The sequence below is a fragment of the Microtus pennsylvanicus genome, chromosome 8 (genome assembly GCF_037038515.1).
Source record: "Microtus pennsylvanicus isolate mMicPen1 chromosome 8, mMicPen1.hap1, whole genome shotgun sequence".
Lineage (NCBI taxonomy): Eukaryota > Metazoa > Chordata > Mammalia > Rodentia > Cricetidae > Microtus > Microtus pennsylvanicus.
In genome coordinates, this window is record NC_134586.1 from 968349 (window position 1) to 984697 (window position 16349).

General features: G+C 43.3%; 1 protein-coding gene across 4 annotated transcripts in view; it reads left to right on the plus strand.

Moving 5' to 3' along the window:
* The window catches only part of Dennd5b (DENN domain containing 5B), a 117399-nt gene that overhangs the window by 84358 nt on the left and 16692 nt on the right, over positions 1-16349 (plus strand). For all 4 annotated transcript variants that reach the window (XM_075982219.1, XM_075982220.1, XM_075982222.1 and 1 more), the window contains 5 exons: positions 1653-1734; positions 5595-5723; positions 7837-7958; positions 12237-12382; positions 15077-15195. In XM_075982219.1, coding sequence (XP_075838334.1) covers positions 1653-1734; positions 5595-5723; positions 7837-7958; positions 12237-12382; positions 15077-15195 — 598 coding nt within the window. The remainder of the gene's footprint in view (positions 1-1652; positions 1735-5594; positions 5724-7836; positions 7959-12236; positions 12383-15076; positions 15196-16349) is intronic.

Sequence of the window (16349 nt, forward strand, 5' to 3'; positions counted from 1 at the left end):
TGTGTGTGTGTGTGTGTGTGTACGTGTACACCAATAGACATGATGGCAAAACACTCTAACTCATATCAATCTAATTTTTCAAAGTTTTAATAAAGTGAAATAAATGTGACATTTAACCATTTAATTTATAAGAGAATTACTCACCAAGTATGATGGGTGCACACCTTTAATCTTAGCATTTGAGAGGCCAGTGGAGATAGATCTGTGTGAGTTGAGCCAGCCTAGACTACATGGTGAGTTCCAAGGCAGTCAAGTACAGCATGAGACCATGTCTCAAAATTAAAAAGAAGAAGGAAAGAAAAGAAAATCATTCTTCTACCTTACACTTTTAGAAGTCAGTTTAAATGCTCACTTTGCATGCTATGGTAGTTAGAATTCTGAACTTTGAAGGAAGACTTTACCAGCCTAAATAGCCAAAACAGTAGTGTTAAATAAATAAATAAATTTTAAAAAGCTGGGCATGGTGGCACACACTTTTGAACCTAACACTTGGGAGGCAGAGGCAGGCCTGGTTTACAAAGCAAGTTCCAGGATAGTCAGGGCTGTTATACAGAGAAACCCTATCTAAAAAGAAAAGAAAAGAAAAAAAGGATCTTCCCGTGTTTAATATTAAATGTTTTCTGGGCTGAGGATGTCCTAGGTTCAGTCCCCAGAATCATATCACATACGTGTAACCCTAACATTCAGGGTCAGAGGACAGCCTTGGGTGCATGAGACAGTGTTTTTGAGTAACTATCCAGCACTGTGAGAACGAATGGCCAAGTAGCTGACCTCATAGCCAGAGCCTGCACATACTGCATTATTTACCAGGTATACTGCATAAAATATCTGTTTTGTTTCCAAATATAGCTACAGCTTGTTTATAAAGAACACACGTTTGCTGTTTTAAATGGCCATCCCTAAAAAAATACATGCATGCATACAAGTAGCGTACAAACTGAGCAGGTTGTATCTATGTATTTAGAAGTATATATACATGCACGTATCCAATGATAGAAGGCTGTGAACCTGAAAGAGCGAAGGCGTGGAGAACAGGGTGCATTGGGAGGTTAAAGGGAAGAGGGAAATGATACATTTAGATTGTAATCTCAGAATTTGTTTGGTTTTGGGGTTTTTTTTGAGACAGGATTTCTCTGTAGCATTGGCTGTCCTGGAACTCACTCTGTAGACCAGGCTGGCCTCAAACTCTACAGAGACTCTCCTTTCTCTGCCTCCCACGTGCTAGGATTAAAAGTGTACACCACCACTGACCAGCCAACTCATACATTTTTTAAAAATTATTTTTAAAATGTATCAATAGGTCAAGCATGGTGGTACATCCTTTCAATCCCAACACTTGGGAGGCAAAGCCAGGTGGATCTGTGTGAGTTCAAGACCAGCCAGGGTAACAGAGAAAGACTTGTCTTCAAAAAGATTAAAAGTTAAAGTATAGCCGGGCGGTGGTGGTGCACGCCTTTATTCCCAGCACTTGGGAGGCAGAGGCAGGAGGATCTCTGTGAGTTTGAGACCAGCCTGGTCTACAAGAGCTACTTCCAGGACAGGCTCCAAAATCACAGAGAAACCCTGTCTCGAAAAACCAAAAACAAAAAAAAGTTAAAGTATAAATGCTCACTGTTATTTTCCTAATACTTTGCTAATATTTTTCTACATAGTTGCCCTTGGACCAGAAAGAAGAAAATCTGACTCAGGAGTTATGTTACCAACACTCAGGGTCTCTCTAATTCAAGACATGAGGTATTTGTTACACATGTTAATGGACGGTGATAACTGTGAAGCATAGCTTTTCACCCAGATTGCTCACGTGATTTTAACCATACCTTTTGTTTGCATATTCTGAAGAAAGTATTTTCCTAATTATAGATGTGGTTTATTTATTTTTATTGTATGAGTTTAGTGTTTGACCTGCATTTACATGTATGTAAACCGTATGCATGCCTGGTGCCCACGGAGTTCAGAGGAGGGCACTAGATCTCCTCAAGCCAGCGTCAGGGATGTTGTGTGTGGGCACTGAGAACAAACCTGGGTGAAGAGCAACAAGCACCTTTAACTGCACAGCCGTCTCTCCAGCCTCAGTTTTAATTGTTTTACTATTGTACTGTTTGTTGTTTTCTTCTGACATTGAATAAAAGGGGAGATGCAGTTGGGGAAGAGTGTTCTAAAACAGCTCTGAATCTCTTTAAGTGCATGTTATCTATAGATACAGGCCAAAAAATAACAGTAGGTGGCTTGGCAGAAAAATTGATCTCTGAAAGATAGTTTTTCTTTTTATCTTTGTTTGTTTGTTTGTTTGTTTGTTTTTTGAGATAGTTTCTCTGTGTAACTCTAACTATCATAAAACTCACTCTGTAGGTCAGACTGGTTTTAAACTCAGGGACCCACATGTCTCTGCCTCCAAGTGTTGGGTCTAAAGTTGTGAGTCACCGTCATCACCCAACAAGATATAGCTTTAGAAATACAAATATTAAAATTAGCATTTCTTGCCAGGGAGTGGTTGGTGCATGCCTTTAATTCTAGCACCTGGGAGGCAAAGGCCAGCGGGTCTCTCTGAGTTCAAGGGCAGCCTGGTCTACAAAGCAAATTCCAGGACAACCAGGGCTGTTACAGCTGTCTCAAAAAAGCAAAATAAAACCAAAAAAAAGCCAGGCGGTGGTGGCACACGCCTTTAATCCCAGCACTCTGGAGGCAGAGACAGGCGGATCTCTGGGAGTTCGAGGCCAGCCTGGTCTATGAGAGCTAGTTTCGGGACGGGCACCAAAGCTACAGAGAAACCCTGTCTCGAAAAAAATAAAATAAAACCAGGGCTGGAGAGATGGCTCAGTGGTTAAGAGCATTGCCTGCTCTTCCAAAGGTCCTGAGTTCAATTCCCAGCAACCACATGGTGGCTCACAACCATCTGTAATGAGGTCTGGTGCCCTCTTCTGGCCTGCAGACATACACACAGACAGATTATTGTATACATAATAAATAAATAAATATTTTTAAAAAAAACCTTTAGCCGGGCGGTGGTGGCGCATGCCTTTAATCCCAGCACTCGGGAGGCAGAGGCAGGCGGATCTCTGTGAGTTCGAGACCAGCCTGGTCTACAAGAGCTAGTTCCAGGACAGGCTCCAAAACCACAGAGAAACCCTGTCTCGAAAAACCAAAATAAATAAATAATAAAAAAAATTAAAAAAACCTTTAAAAAATTTATTAAAAAATAAAATAAAACCAAAAAAAAAAGAACGAAAATGGTTAGGCTTTTTCCTTATAAACATTTTCAGCACAATATTTAGTCAACATTTAAGATATGAGCTTTTAAAATGTGTGTACATAAAATATAAAATAACCGTGATACTTAAGACTTTTTGTCCAGGGGCTAGGGAGATGGCTCAGTGGTTAAAAGCATTGGTTAGTCTTCTAGATTTGAACCTGGGTTTAATTCCCAGCACCCACATGACAGCTCACAACTGTCTATAACTCCAGTTCTAGGGGATATGGTATCCTCACACAGACATACATACAGTCAAAACAACAATACACGTAAAAATAAATCTTGGGAGAATAAAGAAAATAAAGGAAAAAAGACTGTTGTGGTAGCATGTGTTGAATTCAACACTTGGAAGCAGAAACAGGGGATCTCTGTTTGACAGTTGGGCTGGGTGGGCTAGCTAGGAAGCCCCTCCCAAACACAGGGATTACAAGCACCTCGTGTGTGTGTAAGTGTGTAAATGTACATTTCTCTGCCTCCCTCCAGTTCCAAGAATCCAGCAACTGCTTCCCAAATTACCAACAGAAGCTTATATTACTTATAAATGCTCAGCTGATAGCTCAGGCTCCTTACTAACTTTTACATTTACTTAACAATAAGCACAATTCAGTGTGAGAGTGTGTGTGTGTGTGTGTGTGTGTGTGTGTGTGTTTTGTGATGAGTCACATGAGCAAAGACTTTTCACTTGAGTTGTTTTTTTATGTCTACTTTGTTTTCTTTTTCTGGATTTCCTTTTCTCTGCTGGGAGGATGCTGGGAACTGAGCCTGGGTTCTCTGTGGTATCAGTGCTCTCGGCCCCAACCTATAGTGTTCTTGTGGGGACCTGAGTTGGGTTCCCAGCACCCAGCCAAGCAGCTTATAATGCCTGTGACTCCACTCCAGGTCATCTGACACTGTCTGTGGTCTCTTTGGACACCTGCACTCATGTGTAAATATATACAGTCCACCTCCTAGCGCACACTTTATTGTTTTATTTTTATTTTCTTTCTTTCTTTTTTTTTTTTTTTTTTTTGGTTTTTCGAGACAGGGTTTCTCTGTGGTTTTGGAGCCTGTCCTAGAACTAGCTCTTGTAGACCAGGCTGGTCTCGAACTCACAGAGATCCGCCTGCCTCTGCCTCCCAAGTGCTGGGATTAAAGGCGTGCGCCACCACCGCCCGGCTTATTTTTATTTTCTTGAGTAGCCTGCTTGCCTCTGCCTCTTGAATGCTGGGATTGCAGGCATGTATCACCATGCCAGCTACAATGTCAGTTCTGGTGTACAACTAGATCTGAGATTCAAATCTCTGAGGCTTTGACCGCCCTCAAAAGTGTGTTACAGTGCTGGTGGTTCATGTCTTTAATTCCAGCACTTAGGAAGCAGAGTGAGAGGCCAGCCCGGTCTACAGAGTTCAAGTCAGGCATGGTGGAATACGCCTTTAATCCCAGCTCTCGGGAGACTAAGGCAAATGGATCTATGAGTTTGCGGCTAGCCTGGTCTACATGATGAGTTCCAGGCCAGATGGGGCTACATAGTAAGACTCTTTCTCAAAAATTAAACAGCAACAACAAAGATGTGTATTACCTATTTCTTCATCTAAATATAAAAGAATTTTTCTGGCTTTAATCCCCAACACTCGGGAGGCAGAGGCAGGTGGATCTCTGCGAGTTCGAGGCCAGCCTGGTCTACAAGAGCTAGTTCCAGGACAGGAACCAAAAGCCACGGAGAAACCCTGTCTCGAAAATCAAAAAAAAAAAAATTTCTGGTCCCAGTATTGTTAATATTTTTTAGTTCTTTTCTATCTTAAAGTTATCCTTAAAAATCTCTTCTAGGATTTTATGACTGGGGCTGAAGAGCAAGTTAAGCACATCCTTGCTAATTTCAATAGTTACCAGTTGTTTATTTGTGAAAACATGAATCTAGATGGCAGTGTTGCTCTCCTGGACGTCTATAGAGACAGTGTGATCCTATATGTGACTTTCTTTAAGGATAATTTAGAAATGGAAAAATACTAACAAATTAACAAATTGATCAGTTACCTTTGATCTGCCCCCTTCACCGTGACTGGCTATTGCCTGTTATCCAAGCAACACCAGGACAAAGGGGACTAAGCTGGGAGGTGGTGGTGGCACACACCTTTAGTTCCAGCTCTCGTGAGGCAGAGGCAGGTGGATCTCTGTGAGTTCACGGGCCAGCCTGGTCTACAGAGTGAGTTCCAGGACAGCCAGGGCTACACAGAACTTTTGTTTTGACTGTGATTTATTTGAATCAGATGCATTGTTTTAAGAATAAGGCATTTCATATATGTTGTCTAAAAACAAGATGTATTTAAATGCAAAAAAAATCTTATTTTTTGGTACTGATTTTTAGGCATGTTCAAAACATGAGTGAGATCAAGACTGATGTTGGCCGAGCCCGGGCATGGATAAGATTGTCTCTAGAAAAGAAACTTCTGTCACAGCATCTCAAGCAGTTGCTCTCCAACCAACTACTGACCAAGTAAGACATCACCTTTCAAGACATTTGTTTTTGTGATGTGTGCTTACAAAGGAAATTAAATAAGCTAAGAAACTAGCTCCTTCATCATAAATCCTGATTCATGAACACATACATTCTTGTATAACAGGTGTGCTTCAGAAAATACCTTCGTGGGGCTGCCATATAGCTCAGAGGCTCAGAGCACTGGCTGAGTTCAATTCCCAGCAACCACATGGTGGCTCACAACCATCTCTAATGGGGTCTGCTGCCATGCAGGCGGAATACTGTATACATAATTGTTGTAATGAGGAGCGGCGGACTGAGTCCTGCCGCCCTGCTAGCTTAGCCCCTGAAATAACCACATGGAAATTGTATTAATTAAATTACTGCCTGACCGACCCATTATCTCTAGCCTCTTATTGGCTAGCTCTCACATCTTGATTAACCCATTTCCATTAATGTGTATTGCCATTTGACTGTAGCTTACCGGCATGAGTCTAACCAGCGTCCGTCTCAGGAAGGAGAATCATGGCGTCTGCCACACTTCCCTTCTCAGCATTCTGTTCTGTCTACTCCGCCCACCTAAGGGCTGCCCTATCAAAAGGCCAAGTAACACATAGACAGAAGACCCTCCTACACTACATAAAAATCTTAGAGAGGGAGAAAGAGAGGGAGGAGAAAAGAGAAGAAAGAAAATACTGGGTTGGAGAGATGGCTCAGTGGTTAAGGGCACTTCCAGAGGCTGTAAATTCAATACCCAGCAACCATCTGTAATGAGATATGGTGCCCTCTTCTGGCTCCTGAGTGCTAGGTATGAGCCACCTTGCCTAGCCAGAAATCCATTTAAATGATAAGAACATTAGGATTTACTTGAACGCTAAGAAGTTAGAGTTCTTGAGCAAAGATTTGCAAAGAACCTGATTCAAACCTTGCCGTGGCTTTTCTATTGGACCCATACATGGTAACCAGGACTGTTTGTGCTCTTACACTCACATCTATGGCCCTGGAGCGTTGTAGAATGAGTTGTTTTGTTTTGTTTGAAATAGGGTCTTACAACATAGCCTTGGCTGTCCTGGAACTTACTTAGATCAGGTAGACCTCAAACTCAGAGATCTGCCTATCTCAGCCTCATGAGTGCTACATTCCAAGCTTAGAATAAATCTTAATGTCCAAAGAGTACGTTGGTTTTTTAAAAAAAAAACCAAAACAAACAAACAAAAAACATAGTATAAGGGATTAAGCCGCAACTCACTTGGTAGAATGCTTGTCTAGCATACATGAAGTCGTGTTTGTTCCCTTGCACTGATTAAATGGGATATGATGGTACATACCTCTAATCCCAGTTGTAGACAGGACCAGAAGTTCAAGGTAATCCTTAGCAATATAGCAAGTTTGAGGCAGCCTGGGCTGCATTGCATAATTAAATAAAATAAAAGTGGGGCCTGAGGAAATGATTCAGTCAGTCAAAGGCCCGGCCAGGTAAGCATAGGGACCCATGTTCAGGTCCCTAGCACCCACACAGATGTGGCAGCACAAGCTTGCAATCCCAGCCTGGTGTTGTGTGTCTCGGAGTGGAAGGGGTGGTGCACAGACAGGTGGATCCCTGAAGCAAATAAATAAGGTAGAGGGGGCTGAAGGGATGGCTCGGCACGTAAGAGCACAGCTCGGTTCAATTCCCAGCGCCTACGTGGTAAGGTGAGTGTTTGCTTGTTTGTTTAATGTATGTGTGTCTGTGTCCCAGATTGTACAGTGCACAGGAGGTCATAAGAGAATGCCAGTCCCCTGGGACTGGACTTACAGATAGGAAATGCCATGTTTGTGCTAGGAATCAAATCCATGTCTTCTGGGAGAGCAGACAGTGCTCTTAACCACTACACTATCTCTCCAGCCTGGTGCTTGAGGGGGACTTTTTGTTTGATTGATCTTTAGTTTTTATTTAGCTCAAGTGCATGTGTAGAAATCAGATGGATGTTGTGTTCTCTCCTTCCCATGTGAGTCTCAGGGATTTAATTAGGGCATGAGAGTTGGCAGATGGTAGAGAACCCCCTCCCTGGCCCAGAAGGTGTTAACTTTACATCGTGATTTTAAGAATGAAAATTGTAACCACTATGTGTGCCTGTGTTTACCTTCTCAGGAAGCTTTATAAACGGTACGCTTTTCTACGCTGCGAGGAGGAAAGAGAGCAGTTCCTCTACCACCTGCTCTCCCTCAATGCTGTGGACTATTTCTGCTTCACCAGTGTGTTCACCACGATCAGTGAGTATGAAGAAGTGACTTTTACGTGATCAGTTTCCGGGTGAGCAGGCATGTGATAAATACTTGTAGTCCCGACACTCAGAAGTTGAAACAAGAAAATTGCCAGTTCAAAACCAGTGAGTGTGGCTATATATCCTGACCCTTTCTCAAAAAACAAAGAAACCCTGACTTAGGGGTAGGGAAATTCTCAAGTCCCTCTTGAAATAAAAGTAATTGCCAGGCAGTGGTGATGGCGCAAACCTTTAATCCCAGCACTCAGGAGGCAGAAGCAGGCTGATCTCTGTGAGTTCGAGGCCAGCCTGGCCTACAAGAGCTAGTTCCAGGGCTGGCTCCAAAGCTACAGAGAAACTCTGTCCCAAAAAAAAAAAAAAGATGAAGAAGGAAAGAAAGAAGAAATAAAAAAAGCCGGTCGGTGGTGGCACACGCCTTTAATCCCAGCACTTGGGAGGCAGAGGCAGGCGGATCTCTGTGAGTTCGAGACCAGCCTGGTCTACAGAGCTAGTTCCAGGACAGGCTCCAAAACCACAGAGAAACCCTGTCTCGAAAAAACCAAAAAAAAAAATAAAAAAAAAAAATAAAAATATTTATATTTTCAAAAGTGAGACCTATGGTAGTATGTGGAGAACACTGGTGACCCCTCAATTTCCATTTAGGGATGTAGGAGACTCCTAGCCCTCTACCACCAGCCTATGCAAATGCCTCACTGAAAACAAAAAGAAAAGAAAAAACAAAACTACCCTAGCCAGGCAGTGGTGATATAACCTTTGGTCCCAGCACTAAGGAGGCAGAGGCAGGCAGATCTCTAGTCTCCAGAGCGAGTTCCAGGACAGCCAGGGCTACACAAAGAAACCCTGTCTGGGGGAGTGGGGGATGGACAACTACGCTGGGCTGTTATCTTCCTGCCAGGTCCAGCCTGCATCCTAATCAGAGGACCGGCTCACAGCTCACTGTTTGTTGAGACTTTGTGAAGCAAAGCTCAGCATTTCACTGTCAGTCTTGACTTCCTCTTCACAGGCTCCGTGCGAGCTCATTTCTGACTCGGCATCTGCTCCCCACAAAACCCAATCTGTGACAGAAAATGTCACCTAGGACAAAAGAGAGATGCGTAAAGCTGCAGTCTGTGGTGCTGACAGAGGTTTCCGTCCCACTCCGTCCCTCAGCCATTCAGTCCCAAAGAAACACACAGAGGTCTACATTCATTATAAACTGGTTGGCCTAGTAGCTCAGTTTTTCTTATTAACTAATTCTTACATCTTAAATTAGCCGATTATTCTTGTCTGTGCTGTCATGTGGCTTGGTACCTTTTATCAGTGAGGCAGTCACATCTGCATCCTCTATGTCTGGGTGACGACTGTAAACTGAATCTTTCCTCTTCCCAGAATTCTCCTATCCTGGTTGCCCTGCATGTACTTCCTGACTGGCTACTGATCAATCAGCATTTTATTAAACAAGTACAAGAGACAAATCATTGCCCCCCACAACTGCGGCTTAAAAAAGAAGCATAATCTCTCCAAAATCTCAGTAAACATCACTGGCATTTCACTGGCTGGAATTATGAAGGCTCTGATTTCTGGTCTTTGGAAAAAGCAGATAAATAAAAAGGGAGTTGAGGAGGACCAACTTAAAATGTCTAATAAGTAATAACCTAATAATTTCCAGTTCATTCAGTTAGTACACATACAAGAATCTAAGTTGCTAAAGGTAAGACCGGGCATGTAGCTCCTGTAATCCCTGCTGAGGCAAGAAGATCAAAACTTCAAGGCTGATCTAGCCTACATAGGAAAGTTTTATCTCAAAAAAGGGAGCTCTAGCAAGATAGCTCAGTGGGTAAGGGTGTTTGCCCCAAAGCCTGACAACTGGAGTTTAGTTCCCATGGTAGAAGGTTGTCCTCTGAGCTCCAAACGTGCACCAAGGTGACACATACAGGCATGCACACTTGTGTGCGCGCACACACACGCACACTCTCTATTTCTCACACGCACACTCTTTGTCTCTCTCACGCACGCTCTGTCTCTCTCTCTCTCTCTCTCTCTCTCTCTCTCTCTCTCTCTCTCTCTCACACACACACACACACACACACACATACAGAAGGGTTTGTGGGGGCTGAGGGGGATTGTTTTGTTTTGTTGGGGTTTTTTTCACACAGGGTTTCTCTTTGAACTTTGAAGCCTGTCCTGGAACTTGCTCTGTAGATCAGGCTGGCCTCAAACTCACAGAGATCACCACCACCACCCAGCACATAAATGTTTTTTTTAAAATTTCAAAAGAAAAATAGAAGTCACTTAAGACAACTAAAAACATGGTCATCCTCAGCTATTTTCAAGGCAAGAATGGGATATGAACCAAGTCCCAAACCAAAAAACAAAAAAAGGACTAGCAGGATATCTCAGCAGAAAAAGGCACTTTCCATACAATCCTAGTGACCTGAGTTCAATCCCTGGAGCCCATAGAAAGATGGAAAGAAACCAATTCTGAGCCGGGGGGGTGGTGGCGCACGCCTTTAATCCCAGCACTCAGGAGGCAGAGGCAGGCGGATCTCTGTGAGTTCGAGACCAGCCTGGTCTACAGAGCTAGTTCCAGGACAGGCTACAAAGCCACAGAGAAACCCTGTCTCGAAAAACCAAAAAAAAAAAAAAAAAAAAAAAAAAACCAATTCTGAGAATTGTCCTGTAACCTATATGTACACATGAACTGTAAGCACATGTACCAGCATTCACGTAGGCACATCACAGACACTATAATAAGATGCAATAATCTCTTAAGATATTCTTATGTGTGGTTTCTCCTTTTCTGAGAAACTTCTGTCTGCAGCATTGGGATGTGTAAAGAGATAATCTGGTCCCAGCCCTCTCTGCTGCTGTGACAAATGCCGTGACCAAAAGCTAGGGGGGCTAGAGAGATGGCTCAGAGGTTAAGAGCATTGCCTGCTCTTCCAAAGGTCCTGAGTTCAATTCCCAGCAACCACATGGTGGCTCACAACCATCTGTAATGGGGTCTGGTGCCCTCTTCTGGCCTGCAGGCATACACACAGACAGAATATTGTGTACATAATAAATATTTAAAAAAAAAAAAAAGCAGACTAGGGGAGAGAGAGCTTATTCCAGTTAGAGGTTACAGTCTGCCGTGACCAATGCAGACTTTATAGAGAGCTTATTCCAGTTAGAGGTTACAGTCTGCCACCAAGGTAAGTCAGGGCAAGAAACCCAAACAGGTAAATTCTTAAAGCGAAACCTTGGAGGGCTGCTGGGCTGGGCTGGTTTGTCCACTAAGAGGTGAGCGCCCTATTTCACTTTAACTGGCAGCTTCATCCAGCCTAAGAAGGGAGTCTGAATTCAGGGATTACCCAGATCATATTAGCCTGTAGCCATGTATGTGAGCAATGTTTTTCATTTTCTTTTTCTTTTCCCCCTTGATTGTACACTGATATAGGAGGGCCCTGCTTAGTCTGGGCGGGACTGTTCCCAGCACAGGTCCTTGGCTGTGTAAGAAAGCTACGTATGAGCCTGTGGGTGACCCCCCCAGTCAGCAGCCTTCCCTATGGTTTCTGCTTTAAATTCCAAATTTTCCTGTACTTTACATTTAGCCAAGGTCTATGACAGGATGGTGACATGTCTGGCTCTCCCAGACTCCCCCTGCACAGGACTCACCTCAGTAACCTAATCCTGTCTTTCTGTGGGGTTGGTTCTCTCCATCCACCATGTGCACTCCAGGGTGAACTCGGGTTGTCAGGCGTGGCGGCAAGTGCCTTTAATCACTGCCCGTCATGAGTGTATCATAAAAACTGATCATAAGGGCTGGAGAGATGGCTCAGCGGTTAAGAGCACTGCCCGTTCTTCCTGAGGTCCTGAGTTCAATTCCCAGCAACCATATGGTTGCTCACAACCATCTATGAGATCTGGTGCCCTCTTTTGGCCTGCAGGCAAACATGCAGACAATAAATAAATAAAATCTTAAAATATATATATAGATATATATTTGTTTAAAAAAAGATCATAATACACCAAATATCAGGGGCTAGGGAGATGACCCAGTGGCTACGAGCACTTGTTCTTGCTGAACACCCACATGGTATTCACAACTCTAGTAACATAATTCCCGTTCTGGGGGATCCGACTCTCTCCTTTACCTCTGAGGGCACTAGACACGGATGTGAGGTACATACATGTATGCAGGCAAAACATAACATAAAAACAATAAAAAAGCAAAATATATCTTAAATGCAACTAGTTCTGGGTAATTGTGACTTTTTCTAACTTCACTTCCATGGTTTTCTTTCAGTGATTCCTTATAGAGCAGTGATAATTCCAATTAAAAAGCTGAGCAATGCGATCATCACATCAAACCCGTGGATCTGTGTTTCGGGAGAGCTTGGAGACACCGGAGTAATGCAGATTCCAAAAAACCTACTTGAGATGACTTTTGAGGTAGGTTAGCCAATACCTTTTTACTTCTACAGAAGAACTCTGGTTTGGTTTTTTCATTTTTTTGTGAAGCAAATGAAATAAAGGAATATGCGAGCATACAGGATCATCTTGTTATTATGTCCCTATAATTGTCTGGAGCAGCTTACACTAGTTTGCTTTTTGTTTCATTGCTAATCCCCGTTTTTCTACTTGTTGTAGGCTTTACCAGGTCCTGTTCCTTGATGCCCAGTGCCTAACACAGAACATGACAAACAGAAACTGTAATTAAATAAGTGTTTTCCCTGGTTTCTCCTCAGACCCAGAGAACTGACGTCCATGCTTATGGCTTTTGAAGCACATAGTGGCATTTATAGAAGAATATTGTTTTATTTTGCTTTGCTTTTCAAGACAGGGTTTTTCTGGGTAACAGCCCTGGCTGTCCTGGAATTCATTCTGTGAACCAGGCTGGCCTTGAACTCAGAGATCTGCCTGCCTCTGTGTCGCTAACACCCGGCCCCTGTAAATATGACTTTTCATGTTGCAGTTTTGCGTATCACTAGTAAGGTATTTCCATATGTTTGAGCCTGCATTCGGGTTGGTCCTGACATGCGAGGACTAAGATAACCTGTTTGCATTTCAGAAAAGAAGTAGTTCTGATTAATTTCTGTTGGGGTCTAGGAAGAGCCCTTTTTACTTGGAATCATAATCCATAGCCCAGCGGTCCATTTGGCTTTATGTATGTGGCAGATTCACATCTATTTGCATGTAAAAGTTTAAAACCTTGAGGGTTTACAAAAACTGTCAGCATGTCCCTCACAGCTGGGTCACATGATGCCTTCCATTGATAAACAAGGCAAATTCTTTCAGAACTTAGAGCTCTGACATTTCATTCAGTCCAGCATGTCGTCCGTCTGTGATCCTTTCGTTATCAGACTTTTTCAGTCAGAATTTAATTCTCATCCATTTTTTATAATTCCTATTACCATTGCTTTGGTTTTTTGTTTTATGTTTGTTTGGTTTTTTTTCGAGACAGGGTTTCTCTGTGGCTTTGTAGCCTGTCCTGGAACTAGCTCTGTAGACCAGGCTGGTCTCCAACTCACAGAGATCCGCCTGCCTCTGCCTCCCGAGTGCTGGGATTAAAGGCGTGCGCCACCACCGCCCGGCCTATTGCTTTGTTTTTTACTTGTCCACAAAGAGCATAAATGTAGGAACATTTATTCTACAGTTCATTCATAATTTCACTTTCTGCGGTTGTGGTCCAGAAATATAGAAGCTGAGCACTGTGGTGTATTCCTGTAACCTTGGCACTTGAGAACAGACACAGGAGGGTCAGAAGTTCAAGGCCATCCTCTGCTAAGTAGCAGGTTTGAGGTTAGCCTGGGTAACATGAGTTCCTGTCTCAAAAAGCAAAATAATAAAAATAAAAGGCCAGGCATGGGGGCATATGCCTGGAGTCCCAGCACTCAGGAGATAGAAGCAGAAGAATTGTTGCAAGTTCAAAACCGTCCTCAGCTACATAATGAAACTGTCTCAAAAACAAAACAAAAGCCGGGTGGTGGTGGTTCATGCCTTTAATCCCAGGACTCAGGAGGCAGAGGCAGATGAATCTTTTGTGAGTTCAAGGCTAGCCTGGGCTACAGAGCGAGTTCCAGGACAGGCTCCCAAGCTACACACAGGAACCCTATCTCTAAAATAAAGTTAAATTAAATTAAAAAATTAAAGATTTTGAGTGTGAGAGTTGTTTACACATTCTTGGTTTTTGTTACAAAGGAACAAACCCAGGACCTTACACATGGTCAGCAAGAATTCTACCACTGAGCTACACCCTCGATCCACATTAGAAGTTTTCTGATTGTGCACTGTTATGATTAGCACAGTGACAGGCTGTTCCCGTGTCGGCCTTGAATTCTGCCTTTGTCTAGCGTGACTGTGTGTTTGTGTGCGTGTGTGTGTGTGTGTGTGTGTGCTAACCTTCCATTCATCACTTAGCATTTAGGTTATCAGATTAAGTATTTAGGTGTGGCAGTGCCTTGTGTTGTTGTAGCCTTTACTTCACTTACTAGTGGCCCCACAGCCTAAGAGTAGTGTTGCAGAGAAGGACCCAGAGCGTAGAGCGTGGAAAGACCTGGTATTTGTGACACGTCACAGTGCATGTAGGGAAATACAGTATGTGTAGGTTTGCTATTAGGGCAGCTTCAGGCACAGACTGGGAGAAAATATCCCTCTTAGGTGAGATGATCATGCTAGATAAGCTCTTTACTGCTGAACTATACCCCCAGTCCCTTGTTAAAAATGTACAAATATCAGTTAGTGGTTTCTTTAAATGAGCTATTTGCTGTAAGCCAATCTAAATAAAACCCCTCCCTACTTACTGAAATCTTCACCCTTCAGGCAAGGCGTGAATCTTTATCAGTGGTTCTGTTTCTGGGTTTCTCCAGTAGAAGCAAATGCTACTTCTCCAGTATTCTTCTAAGGGTTGTTTGCATCTCTAGTCCAGCACCTCAAGCCCTCACCCCATAGTCAGTGTCCACCCCTGCCTCCTTGTATGAGGGCCCCGGAGCAAAGAATACACGGAGATTGTCTGTGGCGTTAAACCTAGCACATTGGACAGGGTAGGTCTCTGTGAGTGTTGGATAGAGCCAAAGTCCGCTGCCAACGCTGAAAGGGAGTAGAAAAGACTTGAGTACAGAATAATGTGTGGTCCTGTCTGTACAGTGCCAGAACCTGGGGAAGCTCACCACCGCTCAGATCGGCCACGATAACTCCGGACTGTTAGCTAAATGGCTGGTGGATTGTGTCATGGTCAGAAATGAAATCACAGGACACACATACAGGTGAGTAAATGGACTCAGGAGGAGCAGAATCTTTGTCTTGGAGCTCTTAGGTAGCTAAATGTTTTAAATTTTCCTAAAGCATTGCCACTACCTCCTGAACTTGTTTTTTTTTGGGGGGGGGGTATTTTGTTCTATTTATAGAACCTAAAATTGGCCAGGTGTGGTAGAGTACATCTTTTTTTTTTTAAATATTTATTTATTTATTTATTATGTATACAATATTCTGTCTGTATGCCTGAAGGCCAGAAGAGGGCGCCAGACCTCTTTACAGATGGTTGTGAGCCACCATGTGGTTGCTGGGAATTGAACTCAGGACCTTTGGAAGAGCAGGCAATGCTCTTAACCACTGAGCCATCTCTCCAGCCCCTGGTAGAGTACATCTTAAATCCCAGCACCGAAGAGGCAGAGACAGGCAGAGTTCTGTAAGTTTGAGGCCCCTGGTCTCCAAAACGAGTTCCAGAACAGCCAAGGCTACATAGAGAGAAAATAATAATAACAATAATTAATACGGGGTCTGAAGAGATGGCCCAGCAGTTAAGAGCACCTGATACTCTTGCAGGTAAACCAGGTTCAGATCCCAGCAGCCTTCTCAGGCAGCTCACAACTGCCTGTGAGTCCAGCCCCAGGACTGTGAAAGCTACAGAAACAGCTTGATGGTTAAGAGGACTTGGTGTTTTCATATTAGCATCATGGACTCCACCTACAGTTATAGTGATATTTTATTTGTGTTTTAATAAATAAAGCTTGCCAGAAGATCAGAGTGCAAAGCAGCCACACTAGTCAGCCATCCAGGCCAGACAGTGGTGGTGCGCACCTTTAATCCCAGCAGCCACACTGGTTACCTTAGAAGCCAGGCAGTGGTGGTGGGTACCTTTAATTCCAGCACTAGAGAGATGGGAGGAGACAGGAGCTGAGGGCTCAGTCTGCAGTCTGAGCTTTGGTGGAGAGCACTATGCTGAGGACAGGATCACCTCAGTTTGTCTGAGCCTTGGTAGAGGTGAGAACTCTCTGGTGGCATGGCTGCTTTGATTTGTTGTTGTTGGTTGGGGGGGGGGGTGTTTGTTTGGTTGTTTGGTTTTTTTGGTTGGTTTTTTTTTTTTTATTGATAAAAGGAGAATAAAGAAAAGAAAGAAAAAAAAACAAATTTCCACCTC